A 27,282-nucleotide genomic window follows, 5' to 3' on the forward strand; every position below is an offset into this window, starting at 1 on the left:
TCATTTCCAAGTTTGGTTATTTTAATGCAATTTCAAGGTAGTATGGATATGTTAAGTGGTTCATTTCCATCCTGCAGAAAACACTAAGAGTTTCTACCTTATGTAATTTTGTCAAATTCAAACATGACTCATTGACTGTTTTTTTTTAAAACATTTTCTTTACATAGCTTGACAAGATTTTTTTCTGGAACATTTTTTTTTTTAAACCTTCAAGTAGTTTGGAAACATTTGCCTATTTGCTCCTTCCTCTGGGCACAGCCTTTCAGAGTGTTTATCTCACCTTTACTGAGAAAAATCTGTTCTCCCAGTGGTGGTAGAGCTGCTTGACAAGAGGTGATCACAGAGAAATGAGGAGCAAGCAAGCTTTGTCAACTACTTCTAATTCTCTTAATTAGTATGCTACGATCCACCCCAGCTTCTGCAAGGTCAGACATGCACGACAAGTACTTGGTCAAAAAAGCAGGATTCTAACTAGTGTAAAAATAGATTTTAAATAAAATAGAATCTCTATAGGAAAGAGAATTAGGTTAGCTTCCCATTCCCACTTTTGCTTTAAGATACCTGTGTGTATATATATATATATATAAAGTCCAAGGGGGACTTGTGGAATTGGTTTGCCCTAAGAAGAAATTGAGAATGTCTGAGTACATTCATGTTGCAGAGTTACAGAGAAGGTTCTTTGGGAAATGCTGTGGCAGACCCCACAGAAACGCATGGTGATTAGCCATACAGTTGGTGTGTGAACAGGTGACATGAAGACTTTTGGAGGATGAGGCCTAATCCTAGGCTAAAAACCAGTTCTGAAGTGTGATCATTTGAAAACTTTGTCTAATTATAAAAACAGAAAAGAAAATCTGTCATTTAACAGTGTCTCTTGTTAACCTATACAGCCACCTCTTTTGGAAGCTAAATTCCAACACGGGTCTTACTTTAATTTTGTTTAATTATCACATATTGTGAGTTTTTTTTTTTTTTTTGACATTTCTGTTTCTAGAAAAAGTACACAGACCCTCTGTTGGCCCATATAAGCATTACATGACTGTTTTAAAGGGGCCTCTGTTAAAATTCTAATTTTTGAATTTAGCAACAGCCTTTTGGATATATCTTGAAAGCATAACTGCAGATCTGCCCAAGCTTCTTCTAGTCACAACCTAAACACGTAGCCATTTTTTGTAAACACTCAGAAAATACTGATCCCAACAAAATACAGTCAGCCAGTCAGAGGCCTTGCTCATACCTTTTCACATCGACGATAAATCTGCCTGTTTATTCTTGCGATGCTAGGAAATCCACTGAGATTGAGTCTTAAAGCAAAAATTAAGCCTCCTTCTCTGAGGTTCATAATGAGCTGTGGAGGCATCAAAAATAAACAAAGTGGGGACGTCACCATTTTTCCTACACTGGGTCTACTCAGTCTGCCCGGGGGCTGTTTGTTTTTCCTGGCGAGGCCTAGAGCAAGAGGAGATGGCTGCTGGTGACAAGCCAGTGCTGGGTTTACAGACCTAGCCTCTTTTCATGTAACATTTAACTATTTCTTCAATTCCCCAGAGGCAAGAAGTGATGCCAATGATATGAGATTAATGCTAGGGCGTTTTCATAAATCCTTAGTGGCCAACAGGAGCCTCTCTCTCAAGCAACTGCTGTGAATTCTGGCAGGTTTGGTGCCTTAGGGCGAGGTAATATTACCTTTCAGGGGACACAAAAAAATCCAAGCTCTTAACTGAAAGTCAAATACACCAACTCAGTAAATACAACGGAAAAATGCACAGCAGCGTTGGGGCATCTATCAAGTATGAAGGCAAAATGGTCATCAGAATGTCTGAGGTTAGTGAACTATCATGGTTGAGAAAAGCAGCCACCTTTGAAAACACTGCCTGTTTCCCTCAACTCTCCTGGTCGTCAACCCTCTACGGTCGTTACACCGCACGCTAGCAAATGAAAGATCAGAACAACTGTGGCTTGATCCTGACTTATACTTATTCAGGGTCCACCCTCATAGTTAGCTGAAGGCCCCAGCATGCTCTCGCTCTGCCAGGGCGAACAGTCCTGGGGAAGTGCACTTCTCTGAAGATCACTTGCCCCTCTTGCTGCGACCCTTCCTGGAGGACAGCTTCCCACTGCCCCCAGAAGACGGGGGGCTGGAGGCTGAGGCCATGGCAATGTTGATCTGTCCCTCCTGGATTTCCTGCCGGGTCTCAGCGGGCAGATGGTTGATTTTCTGCTGCGTCTCCAGGTAGAACATGACATCCCGCAGCTGCTCCTGGATCTCGGTGATCTGCAGGTCCTTCTGGTCGCAGGTCTCTTTTAACACCCTCTCCTCCTCCTTCAACTTGTTCTGCAGGAGAACTTGATTGGCTCGCAAACACTTGTTCATTTCCTGCTCCTCTTTGAGCTCCGTGGTGAGTTTGGCCACTTTAGTGTTTAGCTGAGTGCACCTTTCACAAAAACAAAGGGAGACAATGGACATTTTCCATTTGCTGACAGAGTCCCCTTTCTGCTCTGGGACTGAACAGAGAACATGACCTCAGAATCCACTTACGGCAGACCCCTCGCTCCCATGGCCAAGGGGTCTGCTGCCATTGCAACAGCCACCTGAAATCAGAATTCTGCTTCGGTTAACTCAAGTGTAGCTTCAGGACAATATTTAAGGATCAGAGATTTTTCAATCACAGAAACTATTCTGTGATTCATGATAGAATGTCTACTGCTTCTCTGTATTGTTTACATGAGTGGCTTAGAGATGATAACTGTGATAAAGAAGTTATGAGGAAAAGTGACATTCTTAAAGAGTCAAGTGCTCTGACCTCACTGCATTTGCTGGAGAAGAGTCTTCAAGAAGAGGGAGTGCCTTATATGATGCTCAATCTTATAAGTAAAGAATGACAAATTAAAACACCACTTGAAATACCATTTTTATGTATCAGAATGCTCAGATGTGAGAAAAGGGGGCACTCCCACATGGTGGCACTGGAGTGTGAACTGATACACACTCAATGGAAGTCAACTTGGCAACATCTATGAAAATTAAAATTTCACCTGCCCTCTGACATAGCTATTCTACTTCCAAGAATTTATCCTATAAAATAAATATATTCAGGGTTGCACTAAATGACATATGGAGAAAGGTGCTTATTGCAACATTGTTTATAGTAGTAAAACATGTCCATCAAGGGGAACTGGTTAAAATTATTATGATTTTCATACATGTTACAAGGTATAGATCTAGTTGCGCCAGTCCAAACGAAAAAAAAAAAAACCCTCCCAAACAGAATATTTTACCAAAGAGAATACCTAATATTATTCAATTTTTGTAGAAAAAAGATGTATGTGAGATGTTTATACAGGTACAGTAAAAGAGCTGGAACAAGAAGTATTCACTGGTGCCATTAAGAACCTCTAGATCAGTGGTCCCCAACCTTTTTGGCACCAGGGACTGATTTCATGGAGGACAGTTTTTCCATGGACCAGGAAGTGAAGGGGGACGGGGGAGATTGTTTCAGGATGATTCAAGTGCATTACATTTACTGTGCACTTTTTGTATTATTATTACATCAGCTCCACCTCATATCAGGCATTAGATCCTAGAGGTTGGGAGTGAAAGAAAACTTTCAGTTTTAACTTTAAATTCTTTGGAACAGTTCAATTAGTTAGGGCACTGAAAGTATAAGAGACTTTTTAATTTTTATTTCTATTTATGTTGTAGTATTGTGTTCGCAACAGTTAACCCCTTTGGTGAAGAGTTTTTGTTGGAGTGATGAAAAACTCTAGAATCATAGTTGCACACTGTGAGGACACCTCACAGTATACACACCGTGAAGACACCTCACAGTATACACACATTTTAAGTATACACACTGGTATACTTAAAATGATTAATATGGCAAAATCTAAGTAACACAGATTTTACCACACACACACACACACACCCACACTACTAAAAATATCCAGTTATTTGCTATGGGGGAAAACAGGTGAAAGGTGTATGGAAATTCTTAGAACTATCGTTGCAACCTTTTTGTAAACCTTAATTTATTCCAAAATAAAAGATTAAAAAAACACAAACCAAAACTTCTTAAGGGACAATTATCCCCTTTATTTTTTATCCATTTGTCTGGAGGCAAAAAATCCAATTATTTTTGTGAGTCTAATTTAAGCTAGAAAAGTAGTTTCATTTAATAGCAATTATCTTCCCAAATAATAGTAGTAGAGAATGTTCTTGCCATGTTGTTGATGTGCTTTTTGCTCCATATTCAGTATCTTTGGCCTTTATTTCCCAAGCAAAGCCAGAAGACACACCATCTCCAGCTTAGATTTAAGTATCTTTCCTAACTGCCATTTCTCAGTCACCACAGCTCAGAGAAGCTCTGGGCAAAGGGAGATAGCTTTCTACAGGCAAAAATAGGAGACACTTGTGCAAGCATAAGCACTGTCATCAGGAGAGAGCCCTGTATTCCACATGGCATCCATCTGGCATGAAACACTGAATTTTTTAGTAAATAGGAAGTCACAGTAGGTCTGCTCCATATATAGAGAGACCCTTGAAAACTCGGTCATACACACACACTTGACAATAATGAGTGTGTGTCCCTGGGAATAAAGGAGATTCTCTGTTTATGGAGCCTGTCAGGATAAAACAGCTAATTAAAAGAACAGGTCAGTTATACCTACTTTCTTTCCACAGACTGCTTTTCTTTCAGGAGATCATTTAGTCTGTGCTCCAGACTATCACATTTCTCAATTGTTTCTTTAAATTTGGTCTTCATGTTGTTAATCTGAAAGAGTAAACAGAGATCAGTTTTATTTCAAAGAGAAAGCTGTGTGGCCTTTGGGGCTAACTTTACAATTTTCACCTCCCGACTACTTGTCTTTAACTTTGACAAACCAAACTTAGAAAAGGTGAGACCATTATCTGAAAGAATTTCTGCAACAGGAGTAAATATTTTGAGAACTCTCTTTTTTCTTACCATTTCTCTCAACCAGGATGAAGAGGGATCAAAAGCTACTGAATGTTGAGTGAAACTGCTAGAAGGTAAAGAGCTTCAGGCTACAGAGTAGGAGATGGTTTTGTAAGAAGCCAGACCAGAACCTCCCATTCTTTTTTTTCTTTTAATTGAAATGTAGCTGATTTGTAATACTGTGGTAGTTTCATGTGTACAGCAAAGTGATCCAGTAATACATATATATTTTTCAGATTATTTTCCATTATAAATTATTATAAGATATTGAATATGATTCCGTGTTATATAGTACATCTTTGTTGCTTATCTATTTCAAATAGAGTAGTGTCTATCAGTTAATTCCACACTCCCCTTCCCATCCTCTATGGTAAATATAAATTTATTTTCCATATCTGTGAGCCTGTTTCTATTTTGTAAATAGATTCATTTGTATTATTTTTTAAGATTTGGATGTAACTGATAATCATACAATATGTGTCTTTCTTTGACTTACTTTATTTAATACGATAATCTCTAGGTCCATTTATATTACTGCAAATGGCATTATTTCATTCTTTTTTTTACGGCTGAGTAGTATTCCAGTGTATATATGTACCACATCTTCATCTATTTATCTGTTGATGAACATTTAGGTTTCTTCTATTTGTACTGGCTATTATAAATAGTGCTGCTATGAACACCAGGGTGCATTTATCTTTTCTGATTAGAGTTTATGTCTTTTTCAGATATATGTCCAAGAGTGGGATTGCAGGATCATATGGTAGCTCTATTTTTAAATTTTTTTAAGGAACCTCCATTCTGTCTTCCGTAGTGACTGCACCAATTTACTTTCCTATCAACAGTGTAGGAGGACAAGAATCTCCCATTCTTAACTCACTACTGTTTTTTACCTCTTGAGATCATATTCTAAAATTACACTTGACCCTTGAATGACGTGGGGGTTAGGAACTCAACCCTCCTCAAAGTTGAAAATCCGAGTATAACTTTATCATCAGTGCTCTGTATCTGAGGTTCTGCATCTGCAGATTCAACCACTTGTGGTTCCTATAGTACTATAGTAGGCATCTGTTGCAAAAAATCCACATGTAAGTGCAGGTCAAACCCATGCTGTTTAAGGGTCAACTGTATTATCCAAATAATCCAAAGGTACTTGTAACAGGTGATTCTAGCTATTTGGTATTCTTTCCCCTCCAAACTCACTATTAATATTCTCATGTACTCTGAAGTCACATGCAACATAAGCAGTTCTTATTTTATTGAGTTTATATAGAGGCAATTTACAGAAAGAATTCATGTTACATTGTCTTAAAAACGTATGCCTCAACACCACTGGTCTAAAGACAGGAAGAAGATAGGTGGGTCATGATAGGTGGGTCAAGTAGGAAATGGAAGTGACTGAGAGTTTAAATCCTATGGCTCAGGCATTGGCTAGGTGTCTTATAGGTAGTATCTCATTTATTCCCTTTTTTCCATTTATTCTTTATTACAAGCCTATGACTTAGGTGTATAAACTTTTTACAGAAACTGAGGCTTGAGAAAGGTGAGGCAATACACCCCAAGGTCACCCAGCTAGAGTGATGTGAGTCCAGGACTGGACCCCAAGTCTGGGTTCAAAGCCAAGTTCTAAAACTCTCTCTGCACCAGACAGTGGGCCAAAGCTCAATAACAAAGGAAAAGTGACCTCTGGGCAAGATCTAAACTCTCAGCATACATTCATGCAACATCCATCATGCCAGAAAAAAGCTCACTACTTTTAATGCTTTCTTTTTAAACATTTGCCATATGGCCTGCCTAGCAGGTCTCTAACTGCACTGCTCCCCCCCCTTTTTTTTTTTAAATAAGAATAACTGCTTTGTAGTAATTAACTTTAGAGCCAACATTATTAAGTTGTAAGAACATGCAATTAAAAGGAGATTTCTAAAAGTTCTGCTATGTCATAAAAATAAAAATAACTTTCAAATTACTCTAATTCTATTCACTATTAATTTTCTCCTCAATACTGTTTTTAAAATAAGACCACAAGATCCTTTTGACCTTTTTCTCTTAAAGTTACTCCAATCAGTTCAGGGAAACTGGAAAGGACAGAAATAACCATCAAAAGAAACCAAACCAATGTTTTGGTGACTAAAGACAATAAGCCAAACATATTTAAATCAAGATGAAAAATACTAAGTGACCTCAAAAAGGTTTTTAATATTGCTAGAGACAAATGTTATGATGTTTTACACCAGTGATTTAAAAACCATTTCTGACCATTAGCCCGCAATAAGAAACACTTTGTGTACACACACACACACTCCTGAAACAGAAGTTTCACAAAGTAATATTAAATGTGATTCACTCTGATATCTATCCCATGCTGTTTAATAAAAATACCAGCTGTGGCCCACCAAACTCAGTTCACAATCTATAGCTGGAAAACAGCAATTTATATATGGAGCTATAGGCTTAAAAGAAAAGATTTATCTTTTTTTTTTTTTAAGCTGTCATGCAACTTGTGGGATTTCAGTTCCTCGATCAGGGATTAAACCCATTCCCTTTGTCAGTGAAACTGCCAAGTCCTAACCACTGGACCACTTAGGGAATTCCAGAAAAAAAGTGGTATCTAGGAGAATTCACCTATATAGATGACCTACTCTATGCTCTTCATACATGGCCCACCAACACTAGGAACCTTCAAATGGGTATGAGCTTCATTTTCCATTGCTCACGCTGTAATAACTGCACTACCTAAGGCATCGAGGGACTGGAATAGTATTGTAATTGAAGTCCACAGTGAGTTTCAATCTTCAGCCCCTCTGCTCCCCTACATTAACTTTCTATGAGTCCCATGACCAAGAATCTCTGCCCGTGAAACTCATGATCACCATTTCTCCTTGCACGTGCACCATGGTTGGGTGTGCCAACGGACAGAGGACTGGTCAGGAGAAGGACAGAGGCAGGAACAAAAGGCTTACATCACCCATTAACTGACCTCTTTTACTAGAACACAAAATATCCTTTCCAGGTTTTGTATTTACGGCTGCCTTGGCCGCCTCCTTATCCCTACCTCGAAGTAAACAGAGTTTCACATTTTTAGTTTTCCTGCCCTCTGATTTGCTTTCCATTGGCATGTGTTAGGGAATGCAGTTAATCCTCAAGAATCTTAAAAGGCAGAGAGGATCCTGAGCTAAGTTCTCAAGGGTCTGTACAAAGCACTTTAGGTGGTCACACTGGGACAGCCCATAGAAAAACTCATTAGTGAGGCTGCATGGCATTGCTGGTGCTCCTCCTGGGGAGACCCAAACTTCACACCGAGTGGCAGCAACCCCTGCTCTGCCTCTCGAGTGCCGTCAGAGGTACCTCCTTCCCATGTGGACTCCAATCAAGCCCCTCTAGAAAGGCACTGCCGTTGCATAGAAGGTTCTTGTAAGAACTGCATCATGAACTTTTCGAGAGAGATTATTGTAAAGCTGGGGGCATCCCAAGTGCTGCTATGGGTAAAGAATTTGCCTGCCAGTGCAGGAGACACAGGAGATGCAGGTTCGATCCCTGTATTGGGAAGATCCTCTGGCATAGGAAATGGCAACCCACTCCAGTATTCTTGCCTGGAAAGTTCCATGGATAGAGGATCCTGGTGGGCTACAGTCCATGAGGTTGCAAAGAGTCAGACACAACTGAGCACGCACACACTACGCCTTAATGAAAGAGACCTGATTTCTTCTCAATTGTACGCATGTTCAGAAACTGGGACCCTTGAGCCTGGCATAAAGTGACAGGTTGGCCTTGCCTGCTAAGCTCCAGGATAATACCAGCTACCACAGAAGTGAACCCCGTATCTGGCTCTGCAGTTCCCCATCTGAAGACCTAGTTACTGGTGGAGATTCAGTTACTAAAATAAGCATTTTTAAAATAACCATTTAAATCAATGATTTAAATTTAAAAGCCTTTATTTAAGACTAAGGGAATCACTGTCCCTAGATCCTGAGAATGGTTCCCAGAGCCCCATATACATGAACACTCAGGTGCTCAATGGTTTTCAAACTCCTTTCTCTGGTACTCTCAGGATTCCTTGTACATGCTGGAGACAAAGGGAAAACCAAGTTGGTGGAGCTCTGGGCCGCTCGCTCTGGGCCACTCTGGGCTGGGCTTCCGCCAAATCACATCACTTTTCTCTTCTACCCACTGGAATAGTGAATGGCCTCTTCTTTAAAGGATTATCTTGTTAAATTTTCAAGACCACTGCCTGAGACCAACAAGGTGCCATGCTGACCACTCTAGCATCTCTGCCTAATTTTATTCCCTTCAATTTTAAAGCACCATCCTCTTGCCTTAGGAGCCCATATTCAGCTCCCCAAAGCAGCTGTTCCCAAGTTGACAAACCACTTGGCTGACTCAAATTACAAACTCTCATGCACATACTTCTATTTTTTAAATGGAATTGCACAAGCCACTAGAAAACCTGACTGAGTGAACAAACAAACAACATCCCAACCTCAAAATACCAAAATACTTAAGGCTTTAAATCCAAGGTTTCTTTTCTTTTTTTTTAAGTACATACCAAGTGTCTGATTTCTTCTTTAACTTAGTATAGAATAGGGCTCAGCACACAATAAGCTTGTGTGCAGAGGTGAGCACACAATAAAATCTTGATTTACTAATCCTAGGTGAGAGTATGTCCACTTCCCTTCTCTTCAATTATGCTTCAGATCAGATCAGTCGGCTCAGTCATGTCCGACTCTTTGCGACCCCATGAATTGCAGCATGCCAGGCCTCCCTGTCCATCACCAACTCCGTGAGTTCACTGAGACTCACGTCCATCAAGTCAGTGATGCCATCCAGCCATCTCATCCTTTGTCTTCCCCTTCTCCTCCTGCCCCCAATCCCTCCCAGCATCAGAGTCTTTTCCAATGAGTCAACTCTTGATTACATTTGCAGTAAGTGTATTTTTGTCTCTTCCTTTTCCTCTTTTTGACTACTTTCACTCTCATTGTTGTCTGGAAATTGTTTCCCGATACAGCCTTCAGAGGCTAAGTCTACAGTATGATGGCAAGTCAGGTGTTTACTGGAACCTTGATCAAGAGTCTGGTCACTGGAGTGAGCCAAGCGATTCCAATCCTTTCTTTTTTCTACCCTTACTAGCCTCCACCCTTGTTGAGATTTAACTGACCTAAAACAAAGGTTTCTTTTTTAGAGGTAAACCAGCTCTCTGCCTATAGATGAGACTCAAAGGAAAGATTGTGGGATCCCTTTTCCCCTGTACTCCGCCTTCTCCCCCACCAGCAGGCTGTCCTAGCACGTGGCATTTTAGCAGTCATCAAATGAGAGACTTACTTCCTCTGCTGTGTCCTTCTCTATCCGGACTATCTTGTTTTCCCAGTAGATTCGTTGTGACTCCAGCTGGCTTGTTAGTAAATATGAATACTATAAAAACACAGAGAATGGACACCAAAACATAAGTTACTGTTGTCAACACAGAGAATGGACACCAAAACATAAGTTACTGTTGTCAGTCTCTGAAAGTCAATTAAAACCTGATTTTTAATGACCTTAAGAAGAGTAAGAGGAACATTCAGAATGTATATTACATCTTGCTTCCACTCTACTCAATAATTAGGGGAACACAGAGATGACAATTACACTTCAGTCCCCTCTGGGGGCTTACAATCAATCTAGTTAGGGACAAACAGAGAAATGTACAATTTAAAAAACCCTTGTTTCTGTTCAAGCTGACTTCAAGAACCACATGGTTTTAAATCGAGTATAACTCAAATCAGCTCATCCAGCTACCCCTTCAGGAAGCTGTCCCTATCACTTCCAGCCTCGGGTTAATTGCCCCTCTTGGCTCCCACTGTGCCCATCATTAAGAGCACTTATGACATTAGCACTTAATCAGCCATTTACCAGGCTCTCTCCTTGACTAGACTGTGAACTCTTTGAAAAGCAAGGCTATATCTTTATTTTTGTGCCCTCGGTGCCTGGCACATCCTGGATGTCAAGAAAAGTTTGCTACCCAAGTGCATGAATGAATGAACAGTGCTGTGTAACTACAGAGAAAGGACAGATGGCTTATGACGGTAGGATCCGATAGGATTTCTGACAGAAGGTGAGATTTGAGAGGACCCTTGACACCTTGACAGACAGATAGGAGGAGACAGAAAGATTCCAGAGAAATGTGATGCTGTGGACGTTTAGGATTATTGCAGCCATGAAGTAAGACCAGTGAGCCTGGAGTGTAGGGTGTGGTGAGATGGGGCCTATGTAAAGTTCTGGGGTATCACATCTAGAAATGTGAGCCAAAGAGTGTCAGGATCACATTTTGTATTCTGGAAAAGATCATTCCAGGAGACTGGAGATCTACTCATGTTTGCAGGCCACAGAAGAGAATGAAAGAGCCACAGAAAGAAGGGACAATTTGAGAGAATGTATGTCACTAGAATGTATGTTCCAGGAGGGCAGGGAGTCCATTTAATGCTAAGTTAAATGGACAAGTAGCACATGGAAGAGTAGCTGACAGACAGCAACCCTCTATAGGTATTCACTGAATGAACATACTTAATTTGTAGGAGTTACTAAAAACTTAACACTAGAAATTGGAACTTTTTTCATGTCAATACAATATATTAATGGTAACAACTTCAGCTCTATTTTAGGCCATTTCACTGACTTTAAACACCTGGAGATGAGCAAGTTTTCAAATGTCCAATTCCTCCAATGGTTAAGGTATTTGTTTTTAAAGTAATTGTTTTGAAATTTATAAAATAGGACTCATGTTAAACTTTTCTTTCCGTAATATAAAATTTACATATCATGTTTATAATTTATATAAAGTTTACTGCTATGAGAAAAACCAACTGGGCGAATTTTGTTGTTTCTTCACTTATATGAATATCCAAAAATGGTTTCATCTATATAAGGCTTTATCTTTATCAATTACTAAATGTCAACTCAACATATACAAAAAAGCTTCTCGGCATGGAACGATGCTATTGGGGACTCCTCATCCTGACCAAGTTTGTTCCATTTCCGACTGCTACTGTGATGCCAACAGGAAGATTCTTAACTTCTAGTTTTATCACAGCTACAGAGGATAACCCTAATACTCTGAGACAACTAGGAACATAATGTTGAAAATTATAAGGCTCAATGAAACTTCAGATTTCCAAAGAAGAAAATCAGATGAAATAAAAATATTTAAAGAATCCTTCAGAGCAATATAGATCTTTAAAACAAAAGCTAACATGCCGGGCAAATGGCAAAATTAAAGCCCAAACAACCTTTCAAGTTAGAATAGTAAAAAGCAGTAGACGTAGGTATTTAGTGATTAATAATAAAATATCTTACCTCTAACTGTAAGGCATCTATTTTCTCCTCCTGGCAAGTATCACCCTCACATTCATACTGTACTAGCTTTCCATCTGTTTTACTTGCAACCAGTCGATGGACATAATTATCTAAAGAAAAGAATAAGTCAACCAAGGCATGGTTTTTCAGAATGAAAAAGGTCTCCATAAACCTTTAACTTGGACAAAATTTTTGTTTTCACAGATCCAGATTAAATGCTGCGCAATATTTCTTTAAAAGTGGTTTAAATTACTTGAATTTTTAAAAAAGAGTGAGAGGACAAGAGTGTAAGTATTAACTCTCTTTAACCTGGGCAATGCAGGCCATTCACATATGAAAGAGGGCCCTATGGGCCACCATGAGAATTGGAGTTTGCCATAGCTGTCAGGAAGATTTCAAGTTGTGAGAAAGGAAGTGGAGAGGTTCTGACAGAGATGTTTTTAGATAGAATGAGTCCAAACTAGAAATCAGGAGTGGTGTTCACCTCCAGCGTAGTCCCAGACCCGATGGTTGGTGAGCTGCATGGCATACGTGTGTTGGGTCTCCTCAAAGTGCTTATAGGCATGTCGACTCACATATCGTCCACATCCTATGTGGCCACATATTAAACAAATCCAAAGGTTCTGCCAGGAAGGAGGTAAGATCTTCATTAGTGATGTAAAATTACATGACCTGGTGTATGAGGTGTATGACACTGGGGTGTATGAGGGGCCTGACACAGGATGAGGTTTAGAGATGTTTCTACAGGAGTTCTGAATAAGGAGACTTATTCAAACTTATTCAAATTATTTTACATTCAAATAAGTCCCCTTATTCAAACCAGGGGACTTCCCTGGAGGTCCAGTGGTTAAGAATCCACCTTCCAATGCAGGGTCCTCAGGCTGGATCCTTGATCACGGAACTAAGATCTCACATGTCTCTGAGTAACCAACAACTAAGCCTGAGTGCTGCAACTAAGACCCAGTGCAGCCAAATAAATAAATATTTTTAAAAAACACCCAACAAGGATGCTTTTATGGGTCAATTAAGTTTTTCACTCTGGATTCTATGGAACTCTATGTAAACAACAAGGAAAAATAATTTATCAACAAAAATCTCGGCCTTTTCAAACACCAAAGAATGAAAGCATAAAGTATTTTGTGTAGGAGTAAAATAGTTTGTGTATTTTAATTTTTTCTTTTTTTGCCTGATCCTCAACAGAGAGAGAAAAAAAATCTGTCTCAAAAAGAATTAAAAAGAATTTAAGTCACAATGGGCAGAAGAAAATCCCAGACAATTAAAGCTGTGTACATTATTCTTTTCCACCACTTGTTACTTACTTCCTGAACACCACACTCGAAACACTTATTTTCTTCTACTGGTTCTGGCGTTTGACAATATCGGCAAACAGGACATCTATAAAGGGCACCAAAAAAATAATGACACAGATTAAATGTAAAAGACAGCTGTTACAGAACCCCAAAGTCAAAAATTCAATTTTATATACTCCCTCTCTTACATACTATTTTTTATAACTAAGGCTATCATTCAAAAGACAAACACTTCCAAGCTATTCTCAAACAAAATGGAAAAAAAAAAAAAGATCTTGATAAAGCTGAAGAAAAGGGAGAAATCTTGATATGCCCCATATCTTTTTCCAGTCTTCTGCCTAAAGCTGAGGTAATCAAAGAACTAAATATTTACAGGTTACAATTAGAGACTTGAGACAAGTTATTTTTTTCATGTCTGGTTACCCATAATGTATTTTTACTTGCAATCTACCTTATCTTCACTTCCTAAAGTTTTAAATCATCCAACATGTACCCTTGTCCTCTCAAGGTTGCTCCTAAGAGTTGAAATTAAATTCTGTAGTAAATTTCACTAAATTAAAACAAAAATGTTAATGTACTCATGAAATGCATATGACATTTTATCATACAATGAAGTTCACCTGGAAGAAGGTATCAGTGCTCTGAGAGTACTGTTTCGATTTACAAAAAGCCAATAAAAATGGCACAGAAGCCAAACTCATAGATACATAGAGAGGAAAGGTGGCTACCAGGGGCTGGGCAAAGGGGGAAATGGGGAAATACTGGTCAAGAGTTACAAGCTTTCAGTTATGCAAGATGAGTAAGTTCTGGAGAACTGGTGTACATTAATGTTGACTGTAACTGACAATATTATATTGTGTTCCTGAAATTTAGTAGAGGGCGGAGCGTGGTCTCACCGTAAAATAAAAATAGAAAACTAAAAAAGGAAAGAAAAGGACAATGGTAAAGGTGTGAAGTGACGGATATGCTGAACTGCTTGGTTGTGATGTGTATTTGACAATGTTGATGTATATCAGGTCATCCAGTTGTACACCTTAAGTACATACAATGTTTAAATTATTTATATTTTGTTTTTAATTGTAGGCTAATTACAATATTGTAATGGTTTTTGCCATACATTAACATGAATTGGCCACAGATATACAACTGTCCCCTCCCTTTGTGCCCCCCAGCCCACCTGCTGTCACAGAGCACTGGCGCTGGGTTCCCTGCGTCACACAGCAAACTCCCCCTAGCTATCTGTTTTACATGTAATAATGTGTATCTTTGAATGCTGTTCTCTAAAATCATCCCACCCTCTCTTTAACCCATCTGTGTCTCCTCTGCTGCCCTGCACGTAGGATCATCAGTACTATCTTTCTAGACTTCATATAAGATCAATAAAACTAAAAGCTGGTTCTTTGAGAAGATAAACAAAACTGCCAAACCAGTAACCAGGCTCACCAAGAGAAAAGGGGGAAGACTTAAATCAATAAAATTAGAAATGAAAAAGGAGAAGTTACAATGGACAACACAGAAATACAAAGGATCATAAGAGACTACTATGAAAAACTGCATGGCAATAAATTGGGACAAGTTGGAAGAAATGGACAAATTCTTAGAAAAGTGTAACCTTCCACAACTGAACCAGGAAGAAATAGAAAATACGAACAAATCAATCACAAACACAGAAATAGAAACTGTAATCAAAAGTCTCCCAATGAACAAAAGCCCAGAGCCAGATGGCTTCACAGGCAAATTCTTCCAAAAGTTTGGAGAAGAGCTAACAACTATGTTGCTATAACTCTTCCAGAAAATTGAAAAGGAAGGAAAATTCCCAAACTCATTCTACGAGGCCACCATCACCCTGATACCAAAACCAGACAATGATGCCACAAAAAAAGAAAATTACAGGCCAGTATCACTGATAAACATAGATACAAAAATCCTCAAAATTCCAGCAAAATTCTAGCAAACGGAATCCAACAACACATTATAAAGATCATACATCATGATCAATTGGTCTTTATCCCAGGGATGCAAGGGTTCCTCAAGATGTGCAAATCAATGTGATATACCATATTAACAAGTTGAAAGATAAAAATCATATGATCATCTCAACAGATGTAGAGAAAGCCTCTGACAAAATTCAACACCCATTTATGATAGAAACTCTCCAGAAAGTAGGCACAGAAGAACATACCTCAACATAAGAAAGGCTATATACGACAAACCCACAGCAAACATTATCCTAAGCGGTGAAAAACTGAAAGCATTTCTTCTAAAATCAGGAAGAAGACAAGGGTGCCCACTCTCACCACTATTATTCAACATAGTTTTGGAAGTCCTAGCCACAGCAATCAGAGAAGAAAAAGAAATAAAAGGAATCCAGACTGGAAAAGAAGAAATATATACAATTTTGACTGTCAATTATACTTCAATAAAACTAAAAACATTTTTGAAAAAAAATCTATTAACCCTTAACTAAAGACAAAGTAATACCAAGTACCAGCCATGAATATTTGTGTCTGATGGGCAAACATGATAGAAAGAGGGTTACAGCTGAGGCTAAGTGAACTAGCACCACCAATGCTCAAGATATAACTAGAATCAATCTGTTACTCAACTGAATAAATAAAACCAAGGAAAGGAAATATGCAGGAAGAACGCTAAGTGCTTGTCACAGATAAGGACTATGTTTGTCAAGAGAAAACTAAAGGATTTAGTCTGTTTCTTTTTCTAGGATCAAAAGAGAAGACAGGAGAAATTTGAAAACACAACAGAAGTTGCCGGTAGGATCTCGCAAGCGGTCTTGTCAAAGGTAGGAACTAGCTCTGTGTCATCCCTTCAGTCTGTGTGGTGGCTATAGTAATTGTGGGATAAGAAATCAACAATTGGGGCTTCCCTGGTGGCTCAGTAGTAAAAGAATCCACCTGCCATTGCAGGAGACACAGGTTCGATCCCTGATCCAGGAAGATCCCACATGCCTTGGAGCAACTAAGCCCACGCACCACAACTATTGAGCCTCTGCTCCAGACCTCAGGAGCCGCAAGTATTGAGTCCACACGCTGAAACTACTGAAGCCCACGTGCCCTAGAGCCCGTGCCTTACTAAAGAAAAGTCCACGTGGCAATGAAGACCCAGCACAGTCAAAAATCAATATAATTAAAAAAAAAAAAAAAGAATTCTTAAATCTAACTTTCAACACTGTGCCAGAATGATTTTTTGAAATGTATGATCCTGAGAATCAAAAAGGAGAAAAGAGGGGAAGTTACAAAAATTAACTTATTTGTACCATACAATTAGAACTCCATGATATATCATCCCATCTGTCTATTAAAAAATAACAGTTCATTAATTCTTCCTGCTTTCCCTTCAAAAATAATTACGAGTTGTTACCTTATTTTCCTGAGGAGATATTTGGGGAAACCCTCTCAGAATGTCATTCCCTGACAAGAAAGTACCCTTCAAGGCCTGGTACCAATACTGTCTTCTGTTAAATAGCCCTTCCAGACCAACCCAGAGGAGGAACCAGCTCGATCTCTCATCTCTACCTTGAATTGTACGCATACATGTGTGATTCTCCCTTAGGAGACTCAATGTCTGTAAAGAGAGTCTGTGTTCTGATTCTTTGCCCCTCAGCACTGTGCATATAGAGACACTTAAAACCCACTTGATGAAGACACTGTATGGTTTGGAAGGCAGTTGCCCAGCGGGTTGAATTCTGGTCCCAGTTCTGGCATTCTCTGTCCTGACACTCTAAGCATGCCAACCATCACCTCTGGGCCTTAGTCTCCTCCTCTATAAGTAATGAGGAGGTTGGACAAGATGGTCCCTAAGGAAACGTGAAAATGCTATGGTTTTACAAAAATTAATGTGGGACTTTCTGATGGCACAGTGGATAAGAATCCGCTTGCCAATGAAGGGGACACAAGTTCAATCCCTAGTCCAGGTGAATCCCACAGGCCACAGAACAACTAAGCCCGGGAGCCACAACTACTGAAACCTACACGCCTACAGCCCGTGCTGTCCAATAAGAGAAGCCACCGCAATGAGAAGCCCGCATGCAGCAACAGAGACCCACTGCAACCGAAACAAAAGTTAACGTGTACTGAGAGTAAGACTGGAGTGGTGGGAAACAAAGAAGTATCCAGAACTTAAATGGGGTAGCAGATGGACACAAGATACACACTAATACTTTGTGGAATGCACACACCTCAGAGTGGCTTTATTCCAGGCAAATTTAAACCTTGGACAATTCTCTGAAGAACTAAATGATACCACAGAATTGACTAAGGACTCTACAGAACTGGGGCAAAATTATTCTCTGGTTAAACAAGCCACAGGAAAGCCAGGGTCTATATATTTGCTCAGAGATATTTACTGAGCTCCTCCTACGTACTACATCTCCCCCTAAGTATGGAGGGCACAGCAGAGAACAGCCAGACAAGGTCCCTGCTCTGGAAGGCTGGCCACATGGGGGCAAAGAACCGAGACTCCCATAGACTTTCACCCCTCCTCACTCTTGGGCTTTGGAACGTGACCTTTTGCTCCCTGGCTACACCTCTCCCCCACACCATCTTCTCTTGGGTTCCACCGGTCACCTGGCTAACTCCTATTCCTCTTCCCTGAGTGATGCCTCTCGGACAAGCTTGGTGGGGTCAGGGCCCTATTCCCTAGTCACGGTGCTGCAACACTGTTCCTTTGTAACCTCGTTTATCTGTGTGATTATTTGATTCTGCACCTTCTTCTCTGCTGGGAAACCCTTGTGGCCAGTCTGATCTACCTTTCTAGCTAAGACTCACAATGCAGTCTGTGAAGGGAGCAGCAACTTCTGACTAGAGGAAATAAAAGTACAGGTTACACCTCAGTTCTTTGCACAGTGCTCCCTTTCATACAAACTGGGTCTGTGCTGCTTTAGGAAACAGGACACCATAGGTGTGTGTGTGCCTCTTACTTAGTGCCTGTTGTTACTACTGGCCACCAAGCCATCGATAATGATAAATCTAAAACGTCCGATTGGTGTAGCCCGGCACTCTGATAAGAAAGCCAAAGTCAACGGTAGACATAAAATGCAAGTGATAAACAAGATTTTAGACCTAGATGCCCTTTAAGTAGAGGAGCCTAAAAGCTAACCTTTACTCCCCCACCCCCCACTCCTTTCATTCTCTGGCTCTTGGAAGGAAAGAACGATTCATGCTGCTTTGGGACATTCCACAAGGATATTAGTCAGCACATTAGAAAGGAACTGGTCTACAGATGCTGACCCCATGTGAACTGAGGAAAAGCAAAGACGAAATACAGAAGGCCCTTCCATGTGACCTCCTTACCACTGTGGTACCCAGGTTTATAAAATCAAATACTTGGAGTGGTTCTTTCTGGAGGGTGCTGTTTTTAATTCTGGGAAAGAGTAATAACGAGCTCTGACAGGGAGGGGGATGCGCCACTGCACTCACGTCGTGTCGTCCCAGCGCTGCAGACACTGGCTGTGGAAGCTGTGGTTACATAAGGTGGTGAGGATGCCGTTCACGGACTCGTCCATGCGCTCCAGACACACGGTGCACTTGGGCAACTCTGTCAGGTCCATCACAGGGAGGCTGGCGCCCTACAGGGAAACAACTTGAATGAGCCTCACTTGTCATCCACAGGTTCTAATTTTTCTTTTTTAAGGCAATAGTTTTCCTGATACTCTTTGACTCCTGGTAGGATGTTCTCAATATTATTGCTTTGTGAAAACAACCTAATTTGGTGAGGTTTTCATCCATGCAACAAATATTAATTGGTCGCCTCCTAGAGTCCCAGGACTGTGCTAGGCACTACGAATACCAAGGGGAACAAAGCAGACGAAGATCCCTGCCCTCACAGTGCTGACATTGGAGGAAGGGAGACTGCTGCCAGAATCTCATGTTACCAGACTCCTAGCTCTAACTGTAAATGGCCATGACCATAACAGAACACAAAGGAAAAAAGGCAGGAGTGTACCTGAATGATTTTCCACAGATTAAATTAAAACTCAACACTTTCTACTATGTGATAATAGTATCAACAACAGTGATTTTTATTTATTTAGTACATACTTATTAAATTAAATCCCTGCTTTGTGTGCCAGACACTGTTCTAGGTGTGGGACTACGGTGAGCAAAAACAGATTCAGTTAAGTTGCAAAACACAAAGTCTGTCCCTTTCCTCACAGAGCTTAGCCTCTAGTAGAGAGAGATACAAAATTCAAAATTTTCATGTATTATTATTTTTAAAATATTTATTTATTTATTTGGCCAGGGCAGGTTTTAGTTGTGGCATGTGGGATCTAGTTCCCTGACCAGGGATCAAACTCAGGGCTCCTGCACTGGAAGTACACAGTCTTAACCACTGGACCACCAGGGCAATCCCGCAAAACTCCAAACTTTTAAAAACTGTTAATTACCAATGCTTGTAAAATGGTTGTAATTACCAATGGCTGTGAAAGAACACAGTGTGAAGGGCATAAGGATCTAGGTGGTCAAAAAAAAACACCTGTAACACAGAAATGTCTGACCCAAGCCCTGCCAACTAGGGGACTATTGAGGCAAAGGTGAGGCACATAAATAAGAACACACCAAGAAAAGTCACATTAATCTGCAGTCCCTGAAGAGTAGATATTTGAAAATCTCTCAAGAAGCCGTGTTCATTTAGAGAAAGGAATTCCTAACACTGAGGCCTTGCACAGTACCCGGCAAAAGAGTAGACTGATTTTTTTTTTGGCCCACGCCACTCAGCCTGTGGGATCTTAGCTTCCCAACCAAGGATTGAATGCCCAGGTCCCCTGCATTGGGAGCAGAGTCTTAACCACTGGACCACCAGAGAAAGTCCCCTGTGCCAATTTTTATTTTACCTAATCTAATGACAGAACAATCTAATCTGAATTTATTCCTATCAAGTGGAATTCAATGTGAAAAGACCTTTATGGCTACTTTAAAAGAGGAAATATTTAAAGTATAACAGAGCTGGATCTACTACTTTATTCAAATGAGCACATGTTATAGGAATGCTTCATTGAGGGTGGGAGATCAGAGCAATTACTGATACAAATTGCTATCAAAAGGGAATTAAGTATTAGGATAAGGATTAAGGGTTAATATTTAAAACAAAAATATTCATTTTGGGGCTCCAGGCACAGTTTCATCCATCTGGAATAGATACATACTCAACTTCAATAACACAAATAATATTCTTTATTTAAAAAAATACTTTGGACAGTTTTTAAAAGTTGAGATAAAATTCACATATATAAAATTTGCCATTTTCAAGTGATTTTTAGTATATTCACAAAGTTGTACAACCGTCACACTGCTATCTAATTCTAGAACACTTCTGTCACCCCCAAAAGAAACCATGTGCTTGCTGTCACCTCTCACTTATCTCCCCCCAGTCTCTGGCAATTAACTTATTTTCAGTCTCTATGGACTGGCCAATTCTGGACATTTACACAGGTATCTTAATTTTCAATTTTATACCATTCTGATACATTTATTTCAAACAGAGTTTGCACTTACATCCTCAGATTTCAATACTTCTGCCCTCTCCACATAGACGAGCTGGCAAACATCATCTTCTATTGAGTTGAACTGGCGGCCATTGCATGCCATGTAAAAACTATCTGCATCAGCCTAGGTAAACCAGGGCGGAAAGGGAAAAAATTAAGAGAGCGATCATGGTAATGTGCTTTCTATTCAAGATGGCTTCAATTATTCTCTTCATCAGCTTTTAAAAGTTATACTTAGGAGAGAGGCTAAGTGAACCCTGCAGGTCAATATCCTACTTGACAATTTTTTCTGATACATGGTAGTTTTATTTGAATAATCAGAAGCTACTGAAGTGCAATAAACTGATGGCTCCTACAATTTTATTTTTTTATTTATTTTTCATTCAAAATATGATAGTCTAGTGTTTATTTTGTTACGGCAGGTACACTTGAATTTCAAAAATTTAAAACATATAAAAAGTGGTTAGGGACTAACATTTGTATCAACAGTTGATAAATGTCTAAGATTGTTTATTATACAGCAGGGTACAATGGTAGTGCTAATGCCAACAGGGCACCGTGGAAATTAGTCTAAAAATTATTATTAGGCTTTATACAAGCAACATCATTTGCTGCTGTTTTAGAATTTGGGGACACAGTCTGCTTCTAATGCTAACAGTCCATGAACACTTTACAATTTTAATACATAGTCAACCAACAATGGTCAATGTTTCCCTTGATATCATTTTTTTCCCCTTTTGCCTCTAGTCAGCACTTTCACAGCAGCTGAGGTCAGTTCTATTTGGAACCAAATCATAACTGATGACTGTTAACGGGAGAGTTTTTCTTTTTTTCTTTCTGGCTGCACCTTGGGGCTTGCAGGATCTTAGTTCCCAAACCAGGGATTGAACCTGGGCCCACCAGAAGTGAAAGTGCTGAGTCTTAACCAATGAACTGCTAGGGAATTCCCTATGGAGAAGCTTTTTAAAACAAATGTCAGCATCTAGGTGAAAAAAAATAAGAGGACGAGTGGAACCAGCAGGGAGTGAGAAGCCAATTCCTTTTTTTCAATAAGCCAAATAATAACAGTAATTAATACATGATAGTTAGACCAGGATCCTGTCAGGAGGTTTTAAACAACCTAGTGTACAATACCAAAAGCAAAACTCTTGGCCACGGTCAAGAGGTCCAAGATGAAGTAGCCTTTAAAATTCTAACAGTTTTGGTCCCTTGGAGTGGAAGACAGATAAAACCAGGGGAAATCAGTCCCCTGCAGAAAGCACATGTGCATTTGTGGATAAGAACACAAGTAAATCCAATCTTCCAGTCTAGCCTCAGTAGGAAGGAACAAAGAGACCATTCCAGCTTTTAAAGCTCAGCAATTTTTAGAGGCAGCTGAGAGGCTGTGGCTTGTGTGGATTTCACTCCCACACAGGCATTAGCCCCAACATAGGAAGTTACGTGCTCTGGCCCTGCCAGTACAGAAAAGCTGCCTGAAGAGAGGAAGTGTGTTCTGCAAAAGGAAATGCCGCACCATCAACCTTGAGGTCGAGATTTGAGTTGTATCAGGCAAAAACAGTCCTGGCTGTCTACCCTCACGGGGTCTTGAATCTTAGAGCCACTGAAGCTTTTCAGTAGCTTTTCACTGCACCCAGTTCAGTTCAGTCACTCAGTCCTGACTCACTCAGTCCTGTCCGACTCTTTGCAACCCCATGAAATGCAGCACGCCAGGCCTCCCTATCTATCACCAACTCCCAGAGTCCACCCAAACCCATGTCCATTGAGTCTGCACATGGATGATGTAATTCAAGTGTGGATTCTTATATTATCTATGCTATCTTAATATGACCAAGAGAGCTAAGCCACTAAGGGAGGATGACCAGTTCTGAACATAGATTCTGCAGGGACTTTTTGGTGGAGAAGGGGAGGCTTTTCCTTTGGGAAATAACCTGTATATTGGGTAAAGGGTATTTGAAATTAAAATGTTAAAAGTCAGTTCCTGGATAATAAATTGTCTTTAACACTAAGCAGCAGCAGCCCCAAATGGCTTCTCCCATTTTTCAAGAGCAGTGGCTTTGCCTTGAAATGCTTTTGGATGAATAACCAGCACAGTGAGCCGCTGGACTCACGCACCAAGGGCCAGTGGGCCACGGCCAGCTCTTCAGGGCTGCCATCACCACCAGAACTGCTGCAGATGTGGCTGCCGAGAACAGCAGACCCGGCCAAAGACCTCCAGCTCTGTAGATGCTCCCTAAGCGCCCAAGCCTCCTCAGGGGAAGGGAAAAGGTGTGTGATACTGGGAATGTGACAAAATCTACTCAATCCCAGATAAATCCTTTCTTTCTTGGGGGAGTTACCCGGACCAAAGGTGTATACTTTTTGAACACACTGCTCTCTTCTTTAAAATCTTGATATTGGAAATGTAGCTCTACTGGCTGGGATATTTACTGAACACCCAATGCATGCCAGGTACTGTATATGCAAAGGACAAGAGCAGGGAGCAAAATCCATGTGCCTCCTGCTTCAACCCAGCACTGAGATGCACTGAACAAAAGCCTGAAGCTAACTGCAAAACACACAGAAGAAACAACTCATTTAAAATGCCTGTACTATATAGAGCCCCAAATTTAATGAAACCCAGCTTCTGTTTTTTTCTAGTCCTTTGATTTGATTGTTCTCTCCTCAGGATTAACTCCGAAAAAGAAAAAACTATCATAATCAATGTTTCTTTACTGTTGCTGCTGCTAAGTCGCTTCAGTTGTGCCCGACTCTTAGTGACCCCATGGACTGCAGCCCACCAGGCTCCCCCGTCCATGGGATTTTCCAGGCAAAGTAATCAACTAGTAACTAGTTGTTACTAGTGATCAACCAGTGCTAAGAACGTATTTTTTACTTCTCAAAAGAAAAGTAGGCTGGCCTAGGCCTACAAGTGATAATGAGCCAACATACTCCATTGAGAGGTTATCTGTCCTTTTCTGTTCCAAAGAACTACAAAACTGAACCCCCTTCTGCCTCCCTGTACCTTGAATTATAAATTAATTCATCAAAGGGCACAGTACAACTTTGTAGGCACATCTGACACCTCCAGCATAAAGAAAGATGAGGCCAATAGAGATTCAAAAAATGATAAAAGACATAAAATAGGTCTGTTAGTTCTTAATAAAAATTCTCTGGTGAGAAACAGAAAGGCATAAAAATACAGTTACCTGCCCAGGCCATGGAGTCAGGCTGCCTGTGTTTGAATCATAACTCTTTGACACTAGCTGTGTACCCTTGGGCAACTGACTCACTCATGTATGTTTCCTCAATTATAAAATATGAAAATAATGACACCTACCTCATGACATATCTGAGAGGACTCAAGAAACTAATGCATGTGAAGCTAATACCTGGCATCCAGTAAGTGATCCAGATTTGGTGCCTACTGAGTCTACTCTCATTAGGGCCCAATATTAATTTAACATCTTCGAGACCTATACTAAGAGGGTAGTTTTAGGCCTTAGAAAATCCCTGATAGAATGAGCCTTAGACCTTAAGATCTAGCATTACAGATAAAAAATACAACTCACAATACCAAGGTCAAGGGGTCTATCTTCAGAGAGCACTAAGAAAGCTGTGTTACAGTCCTAGAAAACATCTGTCAACTTAAGCAACTTACATGTGGTCAAAAGACAGAGGTGGAGAAACAAGTATTGGATTGCCCAAAAAGTTCATTTGGATTTTTCCATAAAATCTTACAAAGAAAATCCATTAAGAGTAGCAGAAAAATTCCACAGCATCATCTGCAGACTGCGAAGGGTGGCATGTGCTACAGAGACGTTTATGGGATTTTTAGACAAGTTACTGTTGTGGGCTTAATACACCTCAGACTAAATAAAAAGCCTAATATATTCTCAAACATTTTTTTCCCAATCCCTTTCTACGTTATCTGTGTTACTTGCTTACCACCCTTGCCCATTCAGTAGAAGCTACAAGTGAAATACTGTCAGGACACAATTCTTGGCGAACAGTATCTTCCCTTGCCCACATCCTGCTCCTGCTGGACAAGGACTACACCCTAGGGATTAAAGTGAGGGCTTAATTTCCAGCTTAATTCCCAGTCACTTATTTCTAGCTGTATAACCATGGCCAAATCACTAACCTTGCTCTGCAGCTGGTTTCCTCATTTGTAAAACTAGGGTAACAACAGTACCTGTCTACCTCATAGGGGTATAGTAAGGATTACATCAGCTAGTGCCCATTAAGCACTTAGCAGAGTGAATGGTACAGAATAAGCAGTCAATAAAGGTTGCGTATTATCACTAACCTCATTATTACATTTAAAAGATTTAATATACCACTTGCCCACTATTCGCAAAGTGTCTCAGTGACCTTAGACGGTGTTCTGACAGTTAGTGAAACCAGCTGTTAGATGCTTTTCAGTTCTGTGTCAACTTGTGAAGTCTAAGCTCATAGGGCCATTGAAATACTTTTTAAATGTCTCCCTCAAAGGTGCAGTGCTTTGTAAAGGTTAAAGATAATTGTGTACTTTCTTGGACTCAGAAATGCACACTAAGTTTTTGTTTTCTTTTTCTTCTGGTGGCCCAATGAACAGGTACAAATACGATTCAACTCTTATTTCTCTTAATTCTCTACCTACAACCAATGAATGGCCACTACTGCTGTCAACTCTAGCTTTTCATAATGAGGAGGTGACAAATGGGCATTGTGTCATGAGGTTCTGTTATCCACAGATCTTGGTGATTGGTCAGACGCAATGACAAATGACCCTACAGGCACATTCATTTCTTTGCAAGTTGGAACTGCTTATCTGGGGCAAACTCAGAAAGGCTATTTATCAGTGAGGTGTGAAAGAACTAACTTTGACAAAGCTGCATTTCACAACCTGATGAAATTTCAAACTGTAACAGGTTATTAAAAAAAAATACAAACAAATTAAAGAAAACCTATGGACAAGGTAGTCCTCTATTAACCTGCATAATACCTAAAGCTTACCTCATTTTTATATTCACATAGAAACACGCAGACTCCTAAGAATGAAAATACAAAACCAAGAGAATATCTTTCTGACATCTTTAGAGCCGAGGCACATGCAAAATTACACTTAATGCAACAAGGGAAATGGACTGGATGGCCAAACCCTTCTTAAACATTGTTACAACACACAAGTATACTTAATATCAGCTTTCTTTGAGTTTGTCTCTCTATTGAAATGATTTCCAGTTAGAACTCAAAAGCATCTTTAATAATTCAGGGAATGTCACAAAACCCTTCATCATCAAAAAAATTTTTATTTGATTTTCTAGAATGTGCCCAAGAATATCTACTAAAAAGAGAATGATAGAAGCAGGGGCACAGTTTTATAATGGCAAATAACAATACAGCGTTAAGAAAGGTTGGGAATTACTGTTCTACTAGAATAGCTACTACTGGATAAACAAACACACACAACCTAGATTTCACACTCAATTTGATTTATAAAAAATAACAGCTATGAATTAGAATTGTGTGTTTGCTGGTGAAGTCAGCAGTATTTCTAGAATTACATTAATACTCTAGAAGATATCAAGACTTCTAAATGTAAGACGTAGTAAATTAAACATGGCTAGTATCAAACACTTTGAAAAACACAGTTTTTGTGGCAAACAGATTTTTAATATCTTAACTTTTACCTGTGCACTAAACTTTATCAGCACCATATACTGATTTGGAGTAGAGTCTCTGATGATTTTCATTTGTTCAATTACTTCATTAAATGGGGCGACAAACTTCATAAGGTCATGACTGGTCATTGTAGCAGGGACTGTGAGAATACACAGCATGGCACTACGCCTCACATCTTCTTTTAAGGAGGTCATCTTACTAATAAGACAATAATTAGACTGTCTTGAATAGATGAGGTATGGTTAGTTCAAGCAACACTAATCAGACAACTTTTATGTCCAAGGAAAAACAAAACGTAATACTTTATAAATCAATTTAAACAGTTTGTTATCTTACTGGAAAATACTCACCTGGGTAAATGGAGAACCGCTTAAACACATCAGCAACGGACTTTAAGGTAACCTTTGAAATGTTCTACATGATACCCACCACTGATATTTTTTAATCTTCAGTTAAAGGCTTTTAATGGTTATAAACCTACATCAGGCAAATTTGCAGTGTTTTGCTTTCATTCGTTTTTTAATAATCACCATCCTTAGATAACAAT

General features: G+C 39.8%; 1 protein-coding gene across 1 annotated transcript in view; it reads right to left on the reverse strand.

Annotated features, from left to right (window-relative positions):
• The window catches only part of BRAP (BRCA1 associated protein), a 31,570-nt gene continuing 4,288 nt past the window's right edge, over positions 1-27,282 (reverse strand). The window contains exons 4-12 of the mRNA XM_019977250.2: positions 26,744-26,933; positions 21,103-21,216; positions 19,027-19,175; positions 13,601-13,676; positions 12,766-12,904; positions 12,282-12,391; positions 10,272-10,361; positions 4,669-4,772; positions 1-2,435 (exon numbers count right to left, since the gene is read on the reverse strand). Of these exons, the coding sequence (XP_019832809.1) occupies positions 2,072-2,435; positions 4,669-4,772; positions 10,272-10,361; positions 12,282-12,391; positions 12,766-12,904; positions 13,601-13,676; positions 19,027-19,175; positions 21,103-21,216; positions 26,744-26,933 (1,336 nt within the window). The 3' untranslated portion in view covers positions 1-2,071. The remainder of the gene's footprint in view (positions 2,436-4,668; positions 4,773-10,271; positions 10,362-12,281; positions 12,392-12,765; positions 12,905-13,600; positions 13,677-19,026; positions 19,176-21,102; positions 21,217-26,743; positions 26,934-27,282) is intronic.

This window comes from Bos indicus, chromosome 17 (assembly GCF_029378745.1).
Source record: "Bos indicus isolate NIAB-ARS_2022 breed Sahiwal x Tharparkar chromosome 17, NIAB-ARS_B.indTharparkar_mat_pri_1.0, whole genome shotgun sequence".
Classification (NCBI taxonomy): domain Eukaryota; kingdom Metazoa; phylum Chordata; class Mammalia; order Artiodactyla; family Bovidae; genus Bos; species Bos indicus.